Here is a 26,958-nt window from a genome sequence, read left to right as displayed (position 1 = left end):
CATTTGTATGTACTCGCATATTGACAATGTTATAATTTCTTAGTTACTAGAATTACTTTCTAGAACGGAATCGTACGTGCTTTAGGCTCAACGCGTACGATAACATTAAAATATATGCAACGCGTACAATATATGTATTATGTTATAGTCGAAGTGTATCTTCCAGTTGTAATATATTTTAACTAGTTGGAATGTATGCCGTCTAATCCGTGTAAGTTGATTCATGTGGCGAATTATATTCCAACTGGTCAAAATATATTACAACTGAAAATACAGTTCAACTTTAAGTTGGTACCAGGTAGCATAGAGAGGTTAGGTTTTCGTGAAAACGTCACTCGACTAACAATTTGAGTTGGAAAGTCACATTTTTTGCTTTGAATTCTCGTAATATGTACAGTACTCATTATCTTTATTCATAATATATAGCAAATATTTACGCATTATTGAATTCTAAAACATTTGTAAGAACATCAGAGCTGTTAAAACTCGACTGTTATATTACAACTGGCGCACATTGTTAATTGTGTATTTGCGTTTTTAGAGATACATATAATGTATTCGTATATGAATGATCTAAAACGGCAGTTGTAATATATTACAACTGAAAACACACTTCGACTGTAACATACATATACGTAGGTATAATGAACCGTTTTATATGAAAGTGGAATAAGTGGATTGTCTAAAATTAAAATGAATTCTGAAAGTTTTTATTTGAATCAAAATTTTGAATGACTACAAATTAAATACCCACTGAACTTTGATTACAATTTTAAATATAAATATTGATTTCATTAGTATTCAAGTGAGTGTAGTATGTTAGTATTTTATTTATTTATATGTAATTGGCAAATGGACCCAATTTTATATTCTCCCATGATGACGTTTTCGGATTGCCCCCATGCGACATATATGGTATTAAACTTGCAAATATGTATGTATATATACATTTTTGAAATCATATCCAAATAGTATATAGAGACATATCGGGCCGGGTGGTTTTTGCCAATTTGATGAGGAACTTTGATGCAGTACTGTTGTTTCCTATCAGATAAATTGACAAACTCTGATAAGAAACAGCAGTACTGCAAATAATAAATTCTTTTCAATCGAGATCAACCCACAGGATTGAACCCGGCAACCTTTCGGTGGTTAGCATTAACGCTACCACCAGCTATGCTGCTGACTGAATATATAATAATATATCAACAGAAATTTTGAAACACCATTGCCAGCAATAACATGTATATAAATACTATAGATAGTTACTTGACGATAACTTCTCAACAAACTCATTGACAAAATCGCATGCATAGAAGTATGAAATTTTGATGCTATCACTGCAAATCTTCTGTTTCAAAATTTAGATTTTTACTTATTCGCTCTGCCCTTATTTATTATATTATACAAAGAAACATATGTATATACATAGTTACTATATTTGAAGTGTTTATATATGTACACAGCTCGTAAATGTCTCATTAAAAATACACATTGAAAAACTGGTCTCTTATTTTGGAATGCATTATATTGCATTATGCACTTGAACTCGGAATATTTACACGCATGCCGTTATAAACACACTACTGGCCACTTCTGATCTCCGAAAACTAGTCTCTTGAAACCTTTTCTAAATTTATTGTGTATATATAATCAGGCTTACTTGTGCGGATGTACATATGTACTCGATAACTGTATTTTATAAAAAATAAAGTACACGTCACCGTAAAAGCTCCAGCGATGCTAAAAGTTTCGATAACAGGACTAGATACGATTGAAAACTCATCGTATTTATTTTGAACTTAATACTTATTTACGTTGGAAAAAATGTTTGGGTACGATTTAACGGTGCATTTAAAAAAACAAATTTGCTCCTTTGAAAGAATCATTTGCGCATTACAAAATTCCACATTAAATACATATATTTCTGTAGAATAAAAAATGTTTCATATTTGTAATATGAAATAAAAAAATGTTTTGATCATTTAACACTTTAAAAATGCACAGTTAAAGGTAGACTTGAAAAACTTCTATGATATCAAATTCAGTAAATTTGGAGATTCAACATATGTATATTATACAGACTGGGTGAAATTGGACGGTTGAGACGTTGCCGATCTTATATGCGATATGTTTAATGCTCAGCGCTAATGCGCATTTCATTCATTCTAGATAGCTTTGTATTTTACTATTATGAAAGTAACTTATCAAATGAGCGCATTAGATATTAAAATGCTGATCTAATTAAAACAATGATTTTGTAATTTTTCAGATGATCAAGTATATTATTTTTCTGTTATAGTTATTTATTAGAGGTTTTAATTTTATTTCTTATATTATTTTTCAAGTGTACAAATATTATATTAAAGGAACATTAGACTTGTTTATTTTGATAATCTTATTATAATTTTTTTTATTGCTGTTTTTTTAATATAAATATTATAAACTAATTTTTTTACCCGGCTTCGCTCGGTATTTTTAATATGTACCGCTTTAACATGGTCAATCTAATAGTAAACATTTTATTAAGTTTATTTTATTTAAATTTATTAGAATATTCATTTGTTTTTTTTATTAAATTGTACGTCACGGATTTTAAGAGCCAAATAAACATACATAAATACAAAGTCTGTTTCGAAATTATATATCAGATTATTTTAATTGTACATTTATATTTTTAAATGAAATTCACAAATTTTATGAAATGCTTACGATAAATGCGCATTTAAATAAGTCCCCAAAGTATTTTAGTTGATCTAGCAATCTTCATGGCAAAATCTATGAATTGTTCCGGCTTTTGCGGTAACGTACGGCTTGTTCCGAGATAGTATCTTGGTCTATCGCGCGACATATGGTTATGGGATGGCGTTGCATGTGTGTCCTATGCCCACAAATACCCACTTCCATGTACCACGTCGTAAAACATACATATGTAGGTACATATGTATATACATGTATGTAATGTACAAGCGACAAAATGATGGGGATTCTAAATTTGTACTTACGGTGAAACTGGGGACACACGCTATCAAAAATAGATGAATTGAAAGTGTCTGCGAACGACTCATTTCCTCTCCCGCAATATGTATGTATGTATGTAAATATGTATTTATGTAAGTGCGTATGAAGGATTGCAATCTAGATACAATAATATTTCAATTCAACATTCTGAAACAGATCCAGGTGACGCCGACTGTTCAATCCAATGTGAAGCAGTACTGATTTTGCATTGCATGCACTTTTAACTCTCTCTTGAATAAAATTTCACCATCGACATATACACTCATATGTACATATATGTATCATCAGTTGAAGAATCAAACCGGAAATAAAGTGATTAAACCAAAATATTATATTAACTGTAGTTATTCGTTGATTCAAGACTGAAAGGTCTTGGACTTCAATAGTGACTTCACATTTTGACGATATGATATGTATGATCCGAAATTAGTCAGAATTTGTTGATTTTATCTGAACAAATACTATTACTTTTCGTTTTTTCCCTTCATTTGGTGAGTAAGCTGTTGGATCAGCTATCGATTACGCTGTGTTTTTTTTTGATTTTTAAATGCTTTTTATTATTACGAAATTATGTTCACAATACATATTATATCTATTTTAATATCTACTGATCTACTGATCATTTTCTATTTTACAATTTAATTTAATTTGGTTAGTAATCATAGTATTATATTATTCTAATATTAATCTACAGCATAATAGGTTACGCTGTGTGATTACCACAATATGTAGAAAAATTAAATACCAAATTACGTGTCGCTTGAAAGGGCAATTTCATGTATGTAATTAAAATGTTAATCCAAAACAAAATTATATAATAAAAATTTTTTCTGCTTATTTTTATTGCGAAATAAAAAAAAAGATTTTTTATCTACATATGTATTTTATTATCAGAAATCGGCGTTCGATGTATGCTTTTTGCTCTCTTGCTTTGAGGACTAATGGAGTGGTCTATTTTTTTATTTGAAAAGCATCCATTGACCGCCTGAAAGTCTAACCGCATTAGGCGAAAGTGCACTGCAGCGACGGAGCGCAGCATATCAGAGTTGTTACAAAAGGTAACTTTGAAGCGCAGTGTCGAGCCACTCATAGTGCATTCTATCTCATATAATTTTATACAAACAATTTAAGCTCAAGACTAGTCATTATACATATACATATGTACATAAATGACACCCCGACAAAGCCGCGCATGACGATGCTGTGCCGAACTGAAAAGTGTTTTGTTTTTTAGACGTTTATTTTTCGAGTTGACAACACTTTTTCCAGCGAAATCCAATTTGACAACTGACAGCTGATTTATGTTCATTTGGTTTGTTATTTCACCATGAATAGACTTACGCCAAAACAACGCTTGCAAATAGTGCAAATTTATTATTATTTTATGTGGTAATATGTGAAGTCGATAAGCCGATAAACCCGAGACGGTGGACTGCTTGGAAGCCTTCGCCGCGTTATTGCCGATATATGGCCCCAGCTGCTGAAAATTGGACTTCCTGCCAGATATATAATATATTATAAATATGTCCGATATCATATTTAAACAATAACGGCATAGCATTATCTTTCAATAAAGCCATGGCCTTTATCAAGGATTTTCATTTTAAAATTCTATACCTCTAAAAATACAATCTTTATAATGGAATATACAGTAAATGGCGATAAACGGCAAAATTAAATTTTCGTGAGATCGTCATGAACCCGTATGACGGATGTAGTTTTAGCCTAATACGTCCGATGCTCTGTTCATTATTTTGAACCTTTAAAATAGCTGTATTTTTGCATAAAGTTAAAGATAACGAATCTTCCGTACCAGTGCTACTCAATTTTTTTCAAATAGATCTTTTTTCTTCTATCCTTTTATCTCGTAAAAAGAACTTCTGTTTTATTAAATTTTGTAGTTTTGGCGCGGCAATGGAGTGCGCGGCTTTGTCGGATCACCATGCACATACATACATACATATGCGTTATGTAATATATGTACATAATTCGTGAAATTGCTCATTTCAGAACTGTCAGAATAACGCTGAAGCAACGCAGAACTATCAAAATAACGAATTGGTCTCTATTGTATTTTTTTTAAATAAACCGTTAATTGTCATTGTGACATATCGACATTTGTCGATATTTCACAATGATAATATGCAAATATGTATATTTCAGACTTTTTCAAGTTAAGATACACTCAACCGCATTCACATGTCATCTAATGAAATTTCGTTGTGTTGATATGCAATAAAATAAAAAGGTATCATCTTTCAAATGCACGATTCATTCAAGCATCAATACATACATATACATGGAATATAAAACAAGTACTATAATAGCTCAAGCGAAACGATATTCATTAAAAATCTCGATATTGCGTTACGGTCGTTGCACCACATACGTGTCGTTTACGAGTGTCTCGTACAAACAAATACGAATCCTTACCGAATTGAGGATGGTCCAATTTTCCTCCGGCTCGATTGTTTCATTAACGCGCAAAGTGGGCGTTGTCGGTTCTCGAAGAGGTGGTCTTCGGGTTGAGGATCTGGAGACAGACCAGGACCGCCTACTGGCGAATTGACGCTCTAGAAATGCTGCGAAACGTGCAAACGCACTAACGACTATAAAGTTACCGAATCAAAATATGTATTTAGTACTCTTCAATGTCAGGTAGATGCTCCAGACTTATTCATTGCTTTATAAATCACTTTTTTGTACAAGTTGGATGTGTATCAACAACTTATATTTTAAACTACATATGTATAATTCATAAAAGGTAATTATAATTTCTCGGGTTTTCTATAACTCGGGTATTGAGTATGGATTTAACAATATTATTACAAACTCGCTTCTCAATGTTAGAGATGCGAATGATTCGTAAATAAATGCTCTAAAATGTTAAATAAAAAGTCTTTTTGTTATATTAAAATACAAAATTAAAGTTGACATCTATCAAACGAAACTAAACTACGCCTATGTGTGTATGTACATAGTTAACCCTTTCCAATCGTATGTCGAACTGGGCTCGATATGATTAAGCAAACTCTGTACTCGTATGTCGAGTTCAGCTCGACACGAACTTCAAACCCATTTTTTTAAGTTAAAAGTATATTTTTTACCATCCCAAATCAACAGGTGAATCCTTGAGAACAGTTTCATCTGTGTTTTAGGTCTGTTTTTTAAGATTCAGTGTTTCTCATTGCATTGTAAAGCGATATTTTGGTTTTCAAAAACAGAAACTGAAAGAAAGTGGTCGAAATATTTGATTTTCCTAGAATTATTCTCAAACTGTCTTCTTAATGTAACAATTTTAAATTGTATCGTGTTGTAAAAGATATATGTTTTGACGTCCCATAATAATTTTTTGTGAAAAAATGTTGTAAAATCACAAAATTAAAAAACGTAAAATCACAAATTTTATTCCGAGCTAACAAAACTCAAACTTGAGAAATAAATTCCGAGCGCAAAGAGTTAAAATCGACTCACAACATCATTTGTTGAAAATTTTTCAGGCACATATCATTAATAGTAATTTCGGTTATTTTATTTTTTTAATGAATTCTTGCGTGGTTTTTTAATAGTGACCCAGATATTGAACAAAACACCGATGATTTGTATGGCTCATATTAATTTAGTTCAATTCGAGTGATTTGATAGTCCAAATACAAATTCTATTAAATAATTAAATCATTCTATAAAATAATCTCAAGTTTGAATTATAATTTCACTAATAAGGGTCCGTGAGTATGTATTTTCCGGTGACCGGAAAAATGCACTCGTGATAGTTGCACTCTCGAGACATCCAAACTTTCAAAGATACTCAAGGAGGACTAACGCAATAGAATTTCACAAAAAAGCGTCAAGGGACATTTGTATGTTTTCCGATGGTGCTAACCTTTTTTTGTGGAATTCTATTGCGTAAGTTATTTTTGAGACCCTTTGAAAATTAGGACTTGTTGAAACTGCGCTACTATTCAATGTAATTTAGTGCATTTTCCGTATTATTCCGCATTAACCGTATTTTCCGTAGCGAAAGTGTGACTATACCTAATGATATGAATTCACTGAAACTTCATGGTAATTATAATTCAACTGTTTTATAGTTTGAATCGTTTACATAATAGATTATGTATATACTGTTATATTCCCATCGATTCTATAACTTTAATGTAAACTGTTCCTTGTCCCAAGTTCGTCCTACGCCTAGCGGCCAATCAGTTTTAATTTGTTGGACTTTGATTTCCTACTTGAATTGAAATAACCCTTTTGACGAAACAACGGCATTTTATAATTTTAAAAACGTTATATTTTGAATATTTATATTACAATACTTAAAATTCTTGTACATATGTTCATACATTCATTAACGTAAAATTCCGTTCTCAAAAGTACATATCTTTTTATTTATTTATCTCAAAAATGTCAATGCCAATATACCTGAGTTCTACAAAATCCAACGACAATAGACTTTTTCAATGTGTGTAGATATGACCCATTCATATCGGTCTATTATTGCAGTTTTGGGTAGTGCTATACTTATTTTTGTTTGGATTTAGTTCTATTTGTTTTTTGATTTAGGATTTCATTTACTTATATGTATACATATGTTACAGTTGAAGTGTATCTTCCAGTTGTAATATATTTTGAATAGTCGAAATATATTCCACTTAAACTGGTACAAACTACCGTTATATATTAGGTGAACTGTGTTTTCAGTTGTAATATATTATAACTAGTTGGAATATATTCCGTAATTAGTACCAGATTAGATGGAAAGGTTAGGTTTTCGTGAAAACGTCATTTGACTAGTAAATTGAGTTGGAAATTCACATTGTATTACTAATAATCAACAAATCCGAGATGCTAGAAACTCAAATTTGAAAGCAATGGGACTAGGTTGCCAATTTGTCGGAACCGTTTCAACAATGAAACTGGATAAATTGGCAAATTCTGATACGAAACGATCGACCTGTCGTCAAATATGTACATACATACGTATATCCAAGGTCTGGTCAGTAACACCAGGTCAGCGATTGAACCCATGACCCCTCAGTAAAAAGTATTTCACACTAACCATTAACCTTGTTGCTGATTAATATGTTTCAGTGATTTCATACTAGCAATGAAAGTACTTTCATTGGCTTTTTAGGGATATCATATTCCGAATACTTTACATTTAATTCTATTAATAATGTCTCCTTCTTTCTACATTCGCCATTTCGATATCTTCAGTGTATACATGTTTAATTACATCAAATTGTAAATTTATGTTAGGCCAACTTTTGCAGTTTGTTCAAATACAGCTTCATATGGGAACCTGATTCCTGAATGGAATGCCCTATTTTAAATAAATTGAACAGTCCTCGGTCCCTTCTTCTAATTGGTGCTGTTATGATCTAGTATCCAAGTTGACGGCACGCTTTCAATGTCCTGATTTATGTGCTTTCACGGACTGAGTCATATCAATTCTACCAGTGAAAGTATAATTTCACTGTGGAATTCCGATTTACTGTAACAAATACATACAATTCTTTATACCTTTAGTATATCTTGACGAAACAATGTTCGATCTCTTCAGATGTTTTATGTAGCTTAATTGTATTATCAATAGTTAACATTTCTCAACAATATTTAAATGCCAGATATTAAACAAAATGTAACATATCGAAAATGGGCTATCGAATTTTCCGAATTTTTCTCGAAAATGCATTCGAATTTTGAAACGAATTTTCGCGCTCAAACGACAAGAGATTGTATACATACGGTTTTTCGTCGACACTATTGTACACTTTAAGCCGGCGGATGTTTATTAAAAATTCACAATCGTCATCAAAATGTGATGACATCGTTTATATTCATGACTTTTTGCGAATATTTATAATTTTAATCTCATTTCTTTTGCGGTTTAAGCACACTTAGCGTAATCGACGTGTGGGAAATGATGCTACTATTTAACCGCAAATCTTATCGTCATGATACTATATGTACTTAAATATTATATTTATGTAGTTTATAAAGTGGCATAATATATTGATAGATAGATACATAGCGTGTGATAGCCACAGTTTAACATATTTCCTTTGCGGCTTTACCATTTGCATACACATTCTGGTTCCCAATGATGACTCGTTGAATCTCGTATCGGTGAAATCATCTATAATACCAACAAAAGCTTAATAAAAAAATGCAGTGATCACATCCACATATAATATATAGAGATTTAACTGATACATTATAACTTAACTCACGCATAATACTCATATGCGTAGCTATAATCGAGCCGATATAGCGTGAGATTTCCGAGAACCAGGCATGCTGTCGCATTCGTGCAATGTGTTTTAACATTGAAAGGACGTAGAATATTTTATTTATTTTTATTAAATTATTTCTTATTTAACTATATAATATTACAATATAATTCAATGCAAGGTCTTAAATAATATTACTGCAAGTTTTGCCGTCCATAACATGAGGTTGACAATTACTTTTATCGTCTAAAAAATATAAATTTCTATTAATATAAAATATATACGTATTCCATAAATAAATTAATAATATCAACTTATGTATTTTATATTAAAATTTTATTTATGTACATAAATACAAAACACGAACTCAAAATTTACAAAAAATAAAAGTCAAATTCTACCGACCGCTATACGCAGGAACAATGTTGTATTTCTTGACCAAAATTCAATGCGAAAATGAAACGAAATGTAATTGGCCATTGCGGGTCGAGTGGGGGTAGAATGCGATAGCATGTAAATTTTTCGTAAGTCTCATGCTAGATTGGTTCAACTATATCGGTTAATATTAGTGATGGCACGGAGTTATTCAAAGGGGGGGTGGGGTGCAAAGATCAGGCTGTAGTAGCTCATTGACAATACCAATGACCAAATTCAAATAAAAATAGCATCCATATGGACGACAGAAAGAGCACGAATGTGTACTATACTGGGAGGGCTGCAGCTCCGCAGCCCATATGGATGAGTCGCCATCATTGATGTATAATACACTAGATCCGCCCTCACGCTTTATACTGGTCTCCCTTTTGGCGTATGCAAAATACATGGCACATGCACAGTTTCTCTCAGTAGGTAGGTAGGTACCGCTGCGTCGTAGGGAAAAAAACCTTTTTTTCCCCAACTTCCCCGCTAGTCAAACCCCCCGCACCCCTCAGTTAGTGAAGACAAGATCTCCGACTAAAATCACACGTCAGGGCCCATCTATGTGTATTATATATCTATGGTCGCCACTGGTTAATAGTGAACTGGTGTACCGCCAAGGATGCAAAATGTAATTTTTTTTTTATTTGAAAATTTTTTTTGACATGGTATCATTACAAGATTGCCCTTATGGACAAATTCGTTTATATGTACTATATATATAAATTTATCAGATAAATTGGCAAACAAGGCATCGAACCCGTGATCTATCAGTTGTTAATATACGTATACCACTAATGTTGATGGTTAATATCATATAATGTTCTTATGCCTGTCATGGCTAATTTTAAATAAAATTTTTATTCGTAATAAAAATGATAGCAATGACTAGAGTCACCAGGGGGCACTATTTCTCATTTCTTAGAAAAATAATGTTTTTTTGCCCTCTTGATTTTTAACACTGATGGAACGGTCTATTGTTATTTTACAATAGCCCTGACGAGAAGCCTATCTCTAGTCATAAGCGAGAACTGAATGTTGATTATTTGATACATATGATAAGCATGTAAACAGATACAATATGTACAGCATAGCTTCTATGAACTTCACTGACGATTCAATGACTGTGGGAAGGGAGTTCAACTTAAGTATTGTCGTAAAGTCGTGTTTATGTTTGCAAAATTTCAAATAAATCAACTCGGCAACCTGTGCCACACGTCGCGGACTGTGGAAACACATCTTTACGTTCACGGAATTTTTTGATCACACCACACATATACAACCATACGTGTGTACTTTTTTTGTATATTTATCGGCGATCGCTGACCGTGATGATGTAGGCTTTAACAAATTCAAAAACAGAGTGATGAGAACAATGAGGTCGAGCGGAAGCCGCAGGGTGTGTGCAATTGTTCTGGTGAACTTGATTGACTAAACATTTGTACCTCTTTTTGTTTATATTTCACTGATTTATTTATTTTTTACTCTCTTTGTAATGTGTACTACATACATACATACATTCGCATGACCCTGGCGCGAAACTGCGTATTTTTCGCTTTAATATACATAAAATATAATAAAATCGCCACTACGGTCAAGGTGACCGTAGTGGCGATTACTCGCTGATCTAACATCCTCCTTGTGTTCGGTGTCATTAGTGTCAAATTCGCGTGCCGATTGTGATTAGTATTGGTGTTGTATTGGCGTGTTGAGTTTTGGAAGACAAAACAATTTTATTGCAGTAAAAATGATAACCTTCGCGGCTTGTGACATTTTTTTATGTAATGTTACGAGTGTGATTTTTTAAACAAATATACATATGTAGATTACGGTATCACATTTGCAGGAGAGTTATGTTTTATTTTTACTTAATTAATAAAAAATAGTTACTGAAATTGATTGGGGAAACGTTCTCAATTTCAACACGGAAATTATTTAAATACCGTCGTGGCATATGAAGATCATCGCTTTGGCCGAACCCGTTTATCAAAGCATGATTGATCATTGAACCGATTGAGTCATTCAAAATTCTATTCGACAAAAGCACGTTCTGATCGAAGAGTTTCGGTCAACATCCGCACGTTTCTTCTCCTTTCGGTCATCATCATCATCATCATCATCACCGTGGTCGTCAATCATTGGGTCGGTGCGTGCACATTAATAGATTTGAAAATTTACGAACGGTAAAAAAGTGCGTGCAGAACTATCAAAGAGTCGACAGGTCATGTCAGTACAATCGAGTACTACACCAAATACATTAATCATTAAGGATTAGTACAAGCAATGATAATCGCCTTGAACCGAAGCCAGAAGAATTAATCTCAGTGAAAGTTCTGCTGATGATCAGTATAAATAGAACTTGATTTGTTCATTGTGTTTATAATATGTACATACATATTTAATATTATATATTTTGAATGTTTCAATTTTATCCGAATCAATTGTTGAAATCGCTCAATGCTAAATATATATACTTTTAATTGTATCTATACCGCCCACGCCACTAGGTGAAAATGTTTTATTTTTGTATTATTAGTAAACAAAATAATATACAATTATAAAAACATAATGACCGATACAACAGGTATAGATTTAAATATTTCAAAAGAGCCTAATAGTAAAACACGCTGATCGTAACTCTGCGTTTTAACTCCTTTCTTCATTCTACTCTCACACCAATCTTTTTCTACACATTTTAAAATCTGAACTTATATTTAAGAAGTCCTGGCTTTGAATTTTAGTAAAAGTGACAAGATATATTTGACTATTTCTATTCCTTTTATTGTTGGCAAGATTTGATTCGATATTCCTTTGAATTAGACAAATGTATTTAGCTTGTTCTACTCTATACTGAATTGCTAGAAATAAAAGTTCATCATGTCCAACACATTGTCCTTTATGTCTTCTACAGAAGTAATGAAAACTGCAACACAATTTCTTAACACCTTATCCGCTACGCTTGACAGGTAACGGATTTCAACTCTTATGTACATCTTCATTCTACTCCATCAGCATGTGTCGTTTGATTATGATTTGATGAAAATGTGTCAACATAAACGTCACTCTTGAAGTTTCCATGCCGCAACCTGTACTTCAGCAGCAAAAGTATGCTGGCACCTACATATTACATGAGTCATCTCATTTTATTTAAAGCATACATATCTGGCAATTCCATACACTCTCCACTTCAATTGAAGATGCCATATGATAAAACATTCTTCCTACAATGTACACATCTCTACAATGTAGACGGTGAATTGCCCGTATATCAAACATGTCAAAGTGTATGTATGTATGTTGAAAATCCCATTGCTTACGTTATATTGTAGATTCTTAAGTGGCGACAGAATTAAGAACATGCTCCACTTCATCGTGTCTTCTTCTTCCTACCTTATTTTTTCTTCTGTCTTTCAATTAGCGCGTAATGGGTTTGTTTGCTTTTACGATGATCGGCATTTTAACCGTTGTGATGAATGCCTAACGACCCATTTTCGAGCCTCGAAATCGCTACCGAGAAGACCGTTTTATAAACATCGCTCTTCGAGTACATATGCATATACATATGAATGTGCATATAATGCATTTTAACTATACGTATATGGCAGGTCGGGCAAACTGAGGCCCGTAGATTTCCTTTTTAATAAACTATTTAATACGAAATGATCATTTGAACCATTTTTAATTAACTCTTCCACAATAAAAGCACGGCACTGACCCGATAAAGCCATGGCATCAACTAAAAACTGCATAACCCCACCTTTCAAATGACACCCTCACCACTCCTCTACCCCAACCACACTCCCTGCTACGCCAATCTGAAATCGAGGCACTCTTTCTATTCCACCCTGTACATCTGTACATGTGTGTGTAGGCTTCAATGGTCGGGAGTGTACAAGTTTCAGCAAATGTGTCGGACAATCTGTAGTAGATGGTGATATGCCGGGCAATATGTTGGAGAATTGCCCGTAGTGTACTCAAAAACAAACAAAATGAAATTAGTTGAAATAAGATGATAAATGTGCAAGTACCAGTCTCCGCCTGGTACTGCCTAATCTTTTAAAAAATGCTACCACTATCAAGTATGGAACCAAATAATTCGCGAAAATCTTTGCTTGGAACTGGTCTTCGGGGAGGAGTGACTAGCTGGCGCATCCTCACTGTGAAACTTCATACACGAACGGTCCAGTAACCGAAATGAGTTTAACACGCCTGCTATATACATACATATTTACATATGCTATAGTATGTATAATATAATTCTTACTCTCTCGCCTGGACTCTGAGAACCGTCGCGTAGGAGGATCAAAACAGAAACTGGTTTGGCTCGATAAATAAATGTGCGCCCTCGATCTGCCCTGCTTCCCCTCTCCAACATCCTCTCCTCCTCCTCCACATTCTGATTGGGTTTGCCAGCTATATAGCCCACAAGGTATACTCACTAACCCTTATATAATTTCGTAGAACCCTTATGTTGGCACGTGCCCCTTCAAAACCAGACTTTGCATCGCATCTCCTATGCACGTGTACACTACAAGTATAATGTTTCGACTTCATATATGTACATACGTACATGTGCTTACATAATAACCTTACATACACATGTATGCATTATCAGCAGATATTAGCCACAAAAATGGTTTACTATTGTCAATTACTATTGTCCTACAAAGCAAGAGAGCAAAAAAGGTTGATAATAGTGAACCATTTTTTTTGGGTAAAAGCAACTTGGACGCCGATCTCTGAATTCATCAGTAGATATAATGATTTTTTATGCTCATTCTTCATCCCCAAATGAACATGAGATCATAATGGAAGGTATATAATCTCAATATAGAGATTTTTCTGTAGACAGGTTCCTGTTATTTTTTTTGATTTCTTCTCTAAAACGATTTTTTGGAGATTATCAACTTGTCTGCTAAACGACAAGGCTTTTTTTGTTCACAACACAATACAAAAAGTTGGGTGATCCTAGTTGTATTTGTTGTATTCTTTTAAGAACAATGACATGTATTATATAATAAAAAAAATGTTTATTTATTTTTATTTATACTTGGGAAACGGGGCATAGCCGATGGACCCAATTTTATATTTTCCCGTGATGCCGTTATTGGGTTGCCCTGAGTGACATCTATGGTATTAAACTTGTACATATAAAATTTATAGATCATACATTTTGAAATAATTTTCAAATATTGGTGACATAGTGGGTAGGATAATTTTATCAACAAAGAAATCAGATAAATCAAAAAACTATTTTCAATCGAGGTAAACCCACGGGATCGAACCTAGCACCAATGCTGGCTATATCATACATATAATGTAGACATAATATGTATAGGTTCTCAAAAACAAACTTGAGACATTCATCTTTTGATATATTTACATACATATACGTCGTAAAGTCTTTAGTTTTCCAGCTATAGATCTCACCTTAACTACATACTAATAAAATCAAACTACTACTTAACATTTCATAATCATATCTACATAGTATTAATATATCTGAGATTTAAAGTAAAGGGTCGAATATGAGCTATTGCTCAAATATTGCTCAATCCTTGTCCGATGAGATACGTTTCACACCGTGTACCATAATTACGATACAAATTGAACTCTGGCACAACATATTGACCCACAACATTGAAAATTCCTTATCGCAAAACACAGATGCGTATAAATGTTGAATTATTTGGGTCGTTTTTTCAAAAATTGGACCTACATAGATCTAACACTTTTAAATTACTCAGTAAAATCTAATTTGGAACATCTCAAAGGCCAAGCCGATTTCAGACCACTTGCTAAATATGTACTTGAATCCTTCTAGTATATAGTATGTAAACTAATCGCACATCAAATATCAGGTACGATATTCTCTTAGCAACGGCTTGAACCCCCGTCACCCTCCAATTACATGTCAAAGATCCACCCTCTCCATCATCATATTCCCAAAGTAGCTGTTATCGACGACTCTATTCCCACATTCCATTCACGCTCTTTCTCGATGCTCCTCGACTTGTCTGGATCACGTAGTTACCTGCAGACAGATCCAAAAGCGGAAAATGCTGCTCTTCGCTGCATCTGACCTTTACGGCGTCTCCAACGAGGCCTTTCGACGTGAAATTAAACGATCGAATACCTTTAGAATGGCCCGTTCGATCTCTCAGGTAGCTTCTTATTGTCCCACCTTTTTTTGTTATCTAATATATAATTTCGAAAGAGACTTTGTAAGTATTGTTGGTTGAGAATCGAAAACAAGTTAGTTTCAATGGCGATTCGATTGGTTGAATATTATTTTTTGTCGATTCAAATAAATTTAATAAAAAAGCAAATTAATATTTTATATAGATTATCCATGTTTAAACTGTTTATATTACAAATACTGAGCGAAGCCGGGTAAAACAACTAGTAACTATATATGTACATATATAATAATAAATACATCGATATCTCTGTCTAGTTTTATATAACTTACACTTCAGTAGGGTTTTGAGAATAATATATGTATGTAATACAGCTCAGTGCACTCGAAAGTTAAATGTAATGAGACCATTATAATAAAGTGATCGTCACCTATACATAGTAATCTCATTATCGAGATATTCTCTCCTCTCACGTCTCAAGCACCACTCAATTTCAATTAAGTGACTGTATGTATGGTATGCTTAATTGCGTTTCGGTCGCATAAAACAATATGGCGAGATAATTTACCTATACAAATACATGAAATGTTCATCGATTTTATCTCTTAGTTGTTCAGACAGTTTTATACCAAATTATCCAACCATAAAACCATTCTTCCTCCCGTCTTTACAATCTTATCCACCTTTTTACTATACATTTTACGTGTTTGAAATCCATCCACACAATTGTGTTATTATTTTTTGCAATACTGAGGATTGCCTGTATGTACATACATAAGTCACAAATAGGGATTGCATTAACGACAAATCGCCAAAATTTTGCCATCGGTAATTACCGGAAATTATTTTATTGCGAATTTGTATATAGGTATATTATTGCATTAAAATCGATGTGTTGTGGATTAAGTAGTCTGGAATTTGTTTATTTTCAGAATAATATATCTAAATTGTAATAAGCTATAGCGAGTAGTGAGTCTTCTGTCAGTCTGACAGTTATCTTGTAGCAACACTGATACATTCGTAAGAGTGGCCACACTGATGCATGCTTAAGAGTGGCAACACAGATCAACCAAGTCATAATTATATGATCAACCAAGTCATAACTAGAGGTAGGATAGTCACAGTGCTATCCATTGTTCGGCAAACCTTTAACAATGCATTTACAACCTTTGAACAATACACGGCCCCCTCAGGCTCCGGTGACTAGTCATAACAAACGGTTGTTTCAATAATGATTTTTAATTAATATGAGTGCACTTAATGTATTTATTTGAAACTCTTCACTTGAGACTTATTTTTAATTGTTTACAGTTCAATCTAGGCTAACGTTTTTATGAAAAGTAACCACATGCAGTTACATATCTAATCCATATTGATTTATTTTTTTCCATTTACCGACAAAAGCCGGTATACCGGTAATGGGAGAACTGCTTACCGTTTACCGTTAAATGAAATCTAATGGTAAATTGCAATCCCTAGTTATATATCTCAAGAGCAAACTCCTTCCTAAAAAAAATAATCAAGTGCAAAGACATTAATATATGTATATGTGGATGTATTTATGCAAAAATGATCCAACCTAAACAAATTATATTTTAACAACAACAAAATTTCAAAGGACCTGTTTATGTAAAGATTGGTCATCATACGTTTTATTGAATTCTTGTTTTTTTTCCGAAAAAAAATCTTTCTTGAGCATATGAATGTCATATTATGTCTCGTTATTATTTTTGGGGACGTTGTGTCGTTCGCCATTTTATCCGGGGATATTTGTTGTGAAACTATCTAATCAACGTTAATTATTTTTTTCCAATAAATTAACGTGCATAAGCCGGTATAGCAGTAATGGGAAAAGCTATTTGCCGTTTACCGGTAAATGAAATTCGACGGCAAATTGCAATCTCTAGACACCACTCCAACTTGCTTCATTCAATGATATAGTATACATATTTGCCATTGAAAAGACCATCTCTGACCTCTGGGAGCACCACTAATGTGTAGCCTCACAAAATAGCATTTATATAACTATACATACGTCAAGTTACATTAAAAATTATCGATAATTATTTATTCTCAAAATTTTTCATCGAAAGTAAGCAAAAGTGTGCCACCAAATCTTTTTCAGCTTAATTATTTATTTATATGATGATTCAAATAAATATATAAATATACAAGAAAAATGTTGCATCCGTTGGAGAAGTCCGTTTGAATCCCGGCCGAAAATGGCGATATTGAACTTCCTGTTGTTTCGAAGCGAAAGATATCGTATAATTTATAATAAAACATCGATAGGGCTTGTCAACGTGTTTTGACAAATCGCCAATGACTCGGCAGCCCAGTTTCCTGACTGAACTAGTTTTGTGTTCAGGAAATTGACGCTTTTACGCCGATTACCCTAATAGCATACTGCGTGTTCACCATTGTGCTTTTCTTCCCTATTATTATGGTCATTGCGTATACATTGGCTCCAGGCTATATTCGTATATATCTCATTCAAGTGTTTTGATACATTTTTTTAATGTAGAAATTGGTTTGAAACGATTCTCACGAATCAAATATGTAGCTGCGGTAGTTGAATTAAACGTGTTAATAAAATTCAAGTTTTGAGACGATATTGATGGAAGAAATTGAGAGGTTTTTTTATTTTTAATTTATACCAGGAAGGCCAAACAGGTAACCCCAATGCACATACCTAACCAGAAACTTTTTTACATTTGATACAAATATTATTAATATTATACAAAGTAAATACGTATATGTTCAAATTTGTAAATTTGCGGCATTTTATACAATTCAGCAAAATTCGAGAATGCTGAAAACTCGAGATTTGCCAGAAAATGGGTAGTTGTTGGAACCGTTTCAATGACGAAATCAGAAAAATTGGCAAACTCTGATAGGAAACGATCGACCTAGAGTCACAAATATCAAAGTCTGAACAGCAGCATTACAGATAAACCCAGAATAAATTCTTTTCAATCGAGGTCAACCCACGGGATCGAACCCGGCGCCTCTCAGTGCTAGCCAAAAACCCAACCACTGAGCCACGCTGCATGCTCTTTAATAAAAAAATTCGAAATATATTTTCTTTCATGAATGTTTTTCTATTTTATTGCCTTAATCAATAGAAATTTGCTTAGATTCGACCAATAGGAATCGAAATTTTATATTTACATTAAATCGCGCTCGATCGTTGGGCGCTTGGCAATGCAAAAACTACAAACATGAATCATGTATAGTTAATTTGTTGTGTTGCTGTTTATAGCTATCGTCAAGCGCGCAAAGGTCTGATTACCTTTTGTCTACACACAGTTATACAAAGATACAAAACAAAGTTTATTCACAGCAGTAGTAGCAAATCATGCAGTCAAAATTTAATGCATTCCACGATAATTACCCAGATGAAATATTTCCATCGCCACATAAACCGAAAACTAATTGCTACCCGCAGCCAACGAACACCCCTAAACTAAATATGCCAACAACTCAGCTATCACATACAATTATTTCCTCGAAAAGGTTGATTACTCCATACAACAGCACTTTTTATTATTTATATCATTTCCATGTCCACGTTTATGAGTTCATTCATTATCATCGCACTGAAAAAGTATTCACAAATCGCAACTAGTCCAATCCGACTATGCACAGGACAACACGTAATGTAGTAGCTTTCTCCGCTAACGTCCAAAGTTCTCCCCTTCTATCGTATATTTTCCTTAGAGCGGTTTAAACAACGCGTTAAATGAATAATGATTTTAATTAATGGCCATGCGGGCAAGGATTCCACATAAAAATATAGCTATATATGTATGTACACTAATGACTGAATTGGAATAGATGCCGACAAACACTCATCATTGTACGCTCATAATAAGCCTGGTTCGTTCACGGCCGGCCAAATACCGCTTTCAACTGTCTAATATTTGTATTAATGTGTATTATATTTTATTTTCAGGGCTTGGACAACATGGGAAGCGGGAAAGATCTGGAAGGAGATGGCTCCAAACCGCTGTACAGTGAAATATCCACACCCCGTATCGACTCGTATAGGTTTTCGATGGCAAATCTTGAAGATACGCAAGAGGGGGACTTGGATGCTATTCTTACCCAACTGTGTGCTTTGGAGAGCAAGTGTGATGAGGAGATCAGGAGGAATTCGTACTCTATGAACTTGGTCAACACTGAAAAACCTTCCATCATAGGTATGATGCTTTGATTTGTTGATTTTGTGTTTCTTCAGTGTGAATTGTATGGACGTATGATGAAATTAGAATGGAGTATTTTTGCAAGAATTGTCATTGTGTTTGAAGATGGAAACTTTTTATCTATTTAAATCTATTTTTTATCAACGGCAGGGGCGTAATTTCTGCTTTTAAAAGGGGGGGGCAAAATTTTTTGACCAGTAAGGAATGACTTTCTAGAGGGGGGGAGGGGGGGGGTGTATTGATCCGTGCTGGTCATCGGTGTTGACGTATAGCTATGACTCCACTCAGTCGTTTCCTTCTTCAACGTTCGTTTTCAATTTTCATTTTCACATTCAACATGATACATGCTTTATACTGCAGAGGTAGCCACGCGGGCTACTTTTGGGCGTAGTTCATTTTTCGAGTATTATTTTATTGGCCTGTCTTAATTCTATACATACATACATACATACATACTATGTAGACGCAGTTGATACAGGATATATATAATATAATATGCATTCTAATAAAATAAATAAACAAGTATGTATTGTAATAAAATAAATCAATAACAATGTAAAATGTGTTAATATTGAGGTTTATAGCAGAGATCGGTGGACAAGTTGCTTTTGCCCGCAAAAAATGGTTCGCTATTTTCAACCTTTTTTTGTTCCTGTTTTGCTTTGAAGAACGTGTAGGGAGTGCGTGCGCTTCCCGTGCAATTTGTCAAAACGCGTCTGTTCAAATTTAAGGGTGAAAACACACTGAGTGGTATGGGACGTCACGTATCCTTGGTTTTCCGCTGTGACCGTAAACAGTGGATGTTCCCCAAACTGAATTCGGGTGTACTGAATTCGGTGTACTGAGTTCCCCAAACTGAATTCGGGTGTCGGGGTCACGTGCAGAATGCCTATGTTTGGGAGGTCGCACGTGTATGTATGTATGTATATCCATATGTAACCGACAAGTTTCTTGTACATTTCTTCAAATATGGGATTCACTGCTATCGATCACTGTCAAGCAAGGATAAATACAAGGATACAATTTTACTGAAAACACTCCAGGAGGTCATTTTGGGACAGGGCGTACTGGGCGCTCCATGAATATATGCAAGCAAGGATAAATACAAGATTAAAATATCACTGAAACCACTCCAGGGGGTGATTTTTGGGACTGTGTACCATGTACGTATATCGACTAAGTATCTAAAAAAAATACGTACCACTCAGTGTGTTTTCGCCCTAAACCGCATGCCTTCGCGCACTCATGCGTCCAATAAGCGCATGCGTCCCAAGTTGCACAAAAATGAACAAGTGGAAACATAGCGTATCGGTGTTAATTCGTACTGAGTCTGGTGTAAATTGATGATAAATATTGAAAGATTTACTTAAAATAATGAGGATTTATCAATAGTATGTGGATAAGCAAGTGATAAATATACCGAGTGGCACACTTTTCTGATTTATCTCGAAAAATGTCGTATGACTGGTCGATGTCAATCTTCAATGACAGGAATTTTATATATTTGTGTACAACTTGGGTATATTTTAGGACTGCCACAATGTCGAGATGCCGATCGGGACGTTGAATTGTATGATAGAAGGTAGAATCGAAAAACTCATGATTTAAACTACATACAATCAATAAACTTGCAGTTTTATTTCAATATTCTTAGCCGTGAGCTATTTAGACCAAACTACAGGAGCACTTTTTGTACTTTCATTTTGGTATCATAGGAAAAGAACGTAGAAAAAGGGTACTAGAATGGTACATGAGAAAATGTAAAATGGTGAAAGAAAGATGGGTGGACAAAATTATAAAATGTGTGAAATGAGATGGATGAGATGTGTGATGTGTGATGATGATTTTGGCGCCCCTAGATTTTGAAGTCCGGGACCGTCGCTCCCTTCGCTCGACTCGGTGTTTACGAATAAGTAATTGTAAGTCGCCCGGTGATTTGGTCACACTAAAAATGTGGTAAACTAGAACCACTGAGATAATGAATGAAAGTTGAACAAAACAAATAAAAATTGGTAATGAATTATCTGCATACAGATTTCATATCTCATTGTTGTCATATTTCAGGTCCTAATTGTCATCAAAATGCTGCACACCCACAGCCGTTGATACCAGCCACTCCTCAACGTACAGACTCTCCCGATAATGATTCAGCATTTAGCGATACGGTGAGCTTGGACACATTATTTTTAAATGACCCATTGCAGCGTATCATTCGCGATTATGCCAATCGTATTATTTTTATTTCAGGTTTCGATGCTGTCGAGCGAATCCTCTACTTCTAGCGGTGCGAGCGCACCGAACAAAACGCATTCACTCCAACTCAACATGCACAACACTAAAGTGAGTACAGTTTGCCTTTATTAGATGTCTGTTTTAATCTTCGATGCAAAAAAATACATATATTTGGATTTTAGGATGCGGCATTCCAAGCTAAAGCTGAAAAGATACGTCTGGCTCTGGAGAAGATGAAGAAAGCTTCCATAAAGAAACTCTTCATCAAAGCTTTCTCGATAGACGGCTCGTCTAAAAGTCTTCTCGTCGATGAAAAGATGACTTGTGGATACGTAGCTCGATTATTGGCCGATAAGAATCACGTCGCTATGGAACCGAAGTGGGCCATTGTAGAATATTTACCGGATTTACAAATGGGTAATGTATTTGTTGTCTATATAAAATATGTATCATTATCTACTGTATGCCACGTATGGTATTAGTAAACCTTTTGTTTCTTTTTTAATAAGATTTGAGTTCATTTAAGTTAATTAGGCTGGATATCACTTCTCAGCAGTTTCATCTTTATTGTTCAATTTAACCTAACCTGACCTAACCCAACCTCTGTAATTTCGCAATTTTTTTTTAAGATCCATTGTTTTAAAATTGGTTGGAAACTTATTACATTATCGATTTTTTTTTTATTGTTGTCATACCAAGTGCTTATGCTTTTCCATAAATATTTTCATTAATTAATATACCCAACATCTTACTGCTTTCTACTACGTCCACTTGTATCAGTTTTTTTTATTCACTCGTCATACAATACCAAGTGGAAACAATTAGACGATTGATATCTTAAAAATGAATACTGTACCTATATATAAAACGAGACTTTGTGCATATTATGCTATAATTGAATTTTTTTAAGATAATATCAGAACACTATCTATCATTGTCCATCCATTTAGTGAGAATAGTTCTTATTAGTTCCTGCAAAATTGGGAACAAAATGCTTCTGCAACATGTTATATTTCGCTTAGGAGACTACCTGGATTTGAAGGACTAAAATCAATCATATTATACTAAAAAAAATGATAGATAATGTTCGATAACGTATTGAACTCATCTGAGTGACGTTATCTTCAAAACAAAAATAAGACTTGTAATAATAAATGACATAATACTACATATGTACTATGTATTATCTGCATATATATTTCCAATTATTTCATTGTTTTTGGTATTTATTTTTTTATACTTATTATCTCATATATAGAAAGAATATTCGAAGATCATGAAATTCTCGTCGACAATCTGATGATTTGGGCTCGGGAATCAAAGAATAAAATATTTTTTGCCGAGAGGCCTGAGAAAGTAGCCGTGTTTCAAACCCCGGAAAGATATTTAATCAGCGAAAATGAAAAAGGTAAACCATCAAAAGGAGTCTTTCGTTATATAAAAGTTGATATTTTTCAAATTTAAAGGCTTGAAATTTGCCCCGACAGATTGCCAAAACGAATTGGACGAACATTCGCGTTCGGTGCTCATCGAGGAATTTTTTAACTCCAACTCTATCGCCGGTCAGATTACGACCATCCCCACAAAGCCGGACATGTTGAGTTTCACCAACCACCCCGTTCCTCCGATGGAAGGACCGCTGTATCTGAAAAGCGACTCGAAAAAAGGCTGGAAGAAATATCATTTCGTTCTGAGATCATGCGGTCAGTATATTTACTTTAAAACAAAAGTGCCGATCAATGTTTCACATGCGTGTCTATTCTTTGTTGTTGGTAGTCTTGCAGCGAATATTAATACATTTATAAATATTGCTCTGTATGCGTGATGTTCTGTTAACTGTTCATTATTTATTTATTTTCAATAATTTGTATTAAACTTGTCGATTGCTTGTATTGCTGCGAATTTTCAGTTGAAATGGAAGATTAATCCATTTATATCATGTTACAACTTGACTTTTCAACAGGACTCTACTATTATCCCAAAGAAAAAACAAAGACTAAAGAAATGGTGCCGCTGACTTCGTTCGAAGTCAACGAAATTTACATCGGAATCAATTGGAAGAAGAAACACAAAGCTCCGACTGATTATTGCTTCGCTCTCAAACATCCCAGATTACAACAGCCTAAATGTGTTAAGTATGTGAAATTCTTGTGCGCTGAAGACAAGAAGTCATTCGACAAATGGTTGGTTGCTTTACGGATTGCAAAGGTGAATAGATCATTGAAAATTTCATCAACGTTTGTCAATATAGAAATATATAAAATTCATTTAAAATTTTATTCTATCGGCTTTTGTAGCATGGGCGTCAACTTCTGGATAACTATCGTACACTTGCTGATGACTTAGCGCAAGAAGATCTAGACCTACTCGCCAATGCCAGGTCTTGCTCTGTAAGTAGAATACTTTCGACTTTACAAGCCCGAAAGAAATACCAACCTATTATCATTCAATTTATCGAATTAATACCACCAAGTCGTTCTAGGTCATCTTAATAGCTTTTTTTATTACTATACAGCTTAAGCCTAGTCTATTCATATTATGCAAGGTAACAGCCTGGCACAGCATTGCACAGAAAATACTACTTTTATTCATTCTATACAGCAGCGTGCGTTCAGACAAGCTTTGGCCGAGTAAAAGTCAAAATCGGCTTACATATACATACATAACAGAACGCAACAATACGGTGCAATATTGCTTGTGCTGAGTCATAATTGTCACAATATGACGTTTCCGAAAATATTCATTTAGGCATGCGTACTTTCGTGCACTCGCCACTATGACGTCACGTCTTGCGTGAATATTTCCACAGTGGCCAAAGAAAACCCGTTTTGCTTGACACGTTTCGGTGACATGTACTGCTGTATAATATGAATAGATTGTCTCGTCTACACCACATACTCATAACGAAACATATGAATGTGTCCATATAGAATGTACCAAATAATTCATTTCGTACTGCTGTTTGCCGGTCTTGCCTGTGCCAGTATGAATAGACCTTTATATGTATATAACCTAAATATATAAATGTGATAATACCAATTACTATATTTCAATAATCATTATAGTGGGGAAACTCTAAATATCGATTCATATTGGCTGAAAAGTTTTGTAATGAACTTTGCAACCTCAAAATACACGATTCCTATTTTTCCCTCTATTACAAATAGCCATGAAATGAATTATATATAGATCAGCCATATCCAGTTAGAATTTTTATTGATTTTATCTGAAATTTTAATCATAAAACGTTATTTTAGGTCATGTCAATATCTCACAATAACATTGGTGCTTCTCGTCACTTATCTCTCGACAGTCCTGGAATTGGTTTACAAAACAAAACGATATACAGTGATGGCAGCATTACAGGTTCATCAGACATCAGCTCTGGAAGGTCAGCTCAAATATATTCATAGTGATATAATTCATCATTGATTACAGTCAAATAATTCGATACTTGCTTTGCAGACATTCATGTATATCGTCGAGCAGCTCGAGTGGATGCATGTCAGATGGAGGTCCTTCTGGAAGCGAAGTGAATGCGTTCGATTCCGAATTTTCGACTGGTACATACTAAACAAAATATACATACATAGTTCATTATTTTCAGTAATGAGACATGGTCGAGTAATGAATTATATTTTAGGTACAATCAAACGAAAGCCGTGTATGAAACCAAACATTCCCTTGACATCGATGACTCGACAGTTGAAAGAAATGGTAGATTCAGCGTCTTGTTCTTCATACTCCAGCATCAACACTTGCAGTGATCATTCGATGAACGGATCTGCGAATACTTCTTCAGGTTACACAAATACGGGTATGATTTTCTTTGACGTTTTATTTTATTTTTATTACTTGACAGGAATTAACCCCAAAGCGATACACATGGTTAGATTATTTTTGTACCTAAGTATAATACTAACAATTTTCCAAACACAGCAGTATATAGAATACAATAGAGACATCTTTCAATACACAGCAAATTTGCGAGAAATACATTATGTAGGTAGCATTTAATAAGATTCAAAAAATTCGAGATGCTAATTATTCGAATTTAAAAGAAACTGAGGCGAAGGATGCCGATTTATTGAATTCGTCACAACAATTAGGCTAGAAAAATATGGGAAAATTGTAATAGGATACGGTTGATCTGTGTTTCTTAATAACCAGAAGATCTCGCCAGCAGCGTATTTGGCCAGGACTTGAACCCACGACAACTCTACTGGTATGCATTACTCTGTGGCTCTGTAACATATATTATATACGAGAGAGGGGGGGAACAATTAGACTCGGGCTACCATACGTCCCGGTTTATAGATCTGTGTCCTCGTGTCCCAGTCCCGGTATTATATTTAATTAAAAACTACTAAAGAAAAACGAGTAAATGTGCGAATTTGGAGTCCTTGCCGTACGTTTTTACGGTCATTTACCGCGTGACCTGCAATTACTTAATCGTATACAAAGAGTGGTGTGAAAAGAGTAACGGTCGCAGGCTTAAAAATCTAGGGGCGCCAAAATCGTAATTACAAATTGCAGTTTTTAATGCAAATTTGAAATGAATGCGACAACATCCCGAGTTTTTAAGACAAATAATAAATACAAAGATCTCTTTACCCCTTTTGAATGAAAAAATTTACCATTCTGAAGCTCTTTTAATAATTGATATATTAGAATTTTTCAGTGACCGCCGCATCAGTTGAAACATCT

At 34.2% G+C, this 26,958-nt stretch overlaps 1 protein-coding gene across 1 annotated transcript in view; it reads left to right on the top strand.

The window, feature by feature from the left end:
* Positions 1–26,958, top strand: part of pico (ras-associated and pleckstrin homology domains-containing protein pico) — a 48,183-nt gene that overhangs the window by 16,411 nt on the left and 4,814 nt on the right. The window contains exons 3-13 of the mRNA XM_077446290.1: positions 19,770–20,016; positions 22,084–22,184; positions 22,267–22,359; positions 22,434–22,668; positions 23,510–23,659; positions 23,718–23,954; positions 24,215–24,459; positions 24,549–24,641; positions 25,509–25,642; positions 25,717–25,814; positions 25,895–26,068. Coding sequence (XP_077302416.1) covers positions 19,770–20,016; positions 22,084–22,184; positions 22,267–22,359; positions 22,434–22,668; positions 23,510–23,659; positions 23,718–23,954; positions 24,215–24,459; positions 24,549–24,641; positions 25,509–25,642; positions 25,717–25,814; positions 25,895–26,068 — 1,807 coding nt within the window. The remainder of the gene's footprint in view (positions 1–19,769; positions 20,017–22,083; positions 22,185–22,266; positions 22,360–22,433; positions 22,669–23,509; positions 23,660–23,717; positions 23,955–24,214; positions 24,460–24,548; positions 24,642–25,508; positions 25,643–25,716; positions 25,815–25,894; positions 26,069–26,958) is intronic.

The sequence above is a fragment of the Arctopsyche grandis genome, chromosome 2 (assembly GCF_051622035.1).
Source record: "Arctopsyche grandis isolate Sample6627 chromosome 2, ASM5162203v2, whole genome shotgun sequence".
In the NCBI taxonomy this organism is placed as follows: Eukaryota; Metazoa; Arthropoda; class Insecta; order Trichoptera; family Hydropsychidae; genus Arctopsyche; species Arctopsyche grandis.
This window is presented reverse-complemented; position numbering and strand designations above follow the sequence as displayed.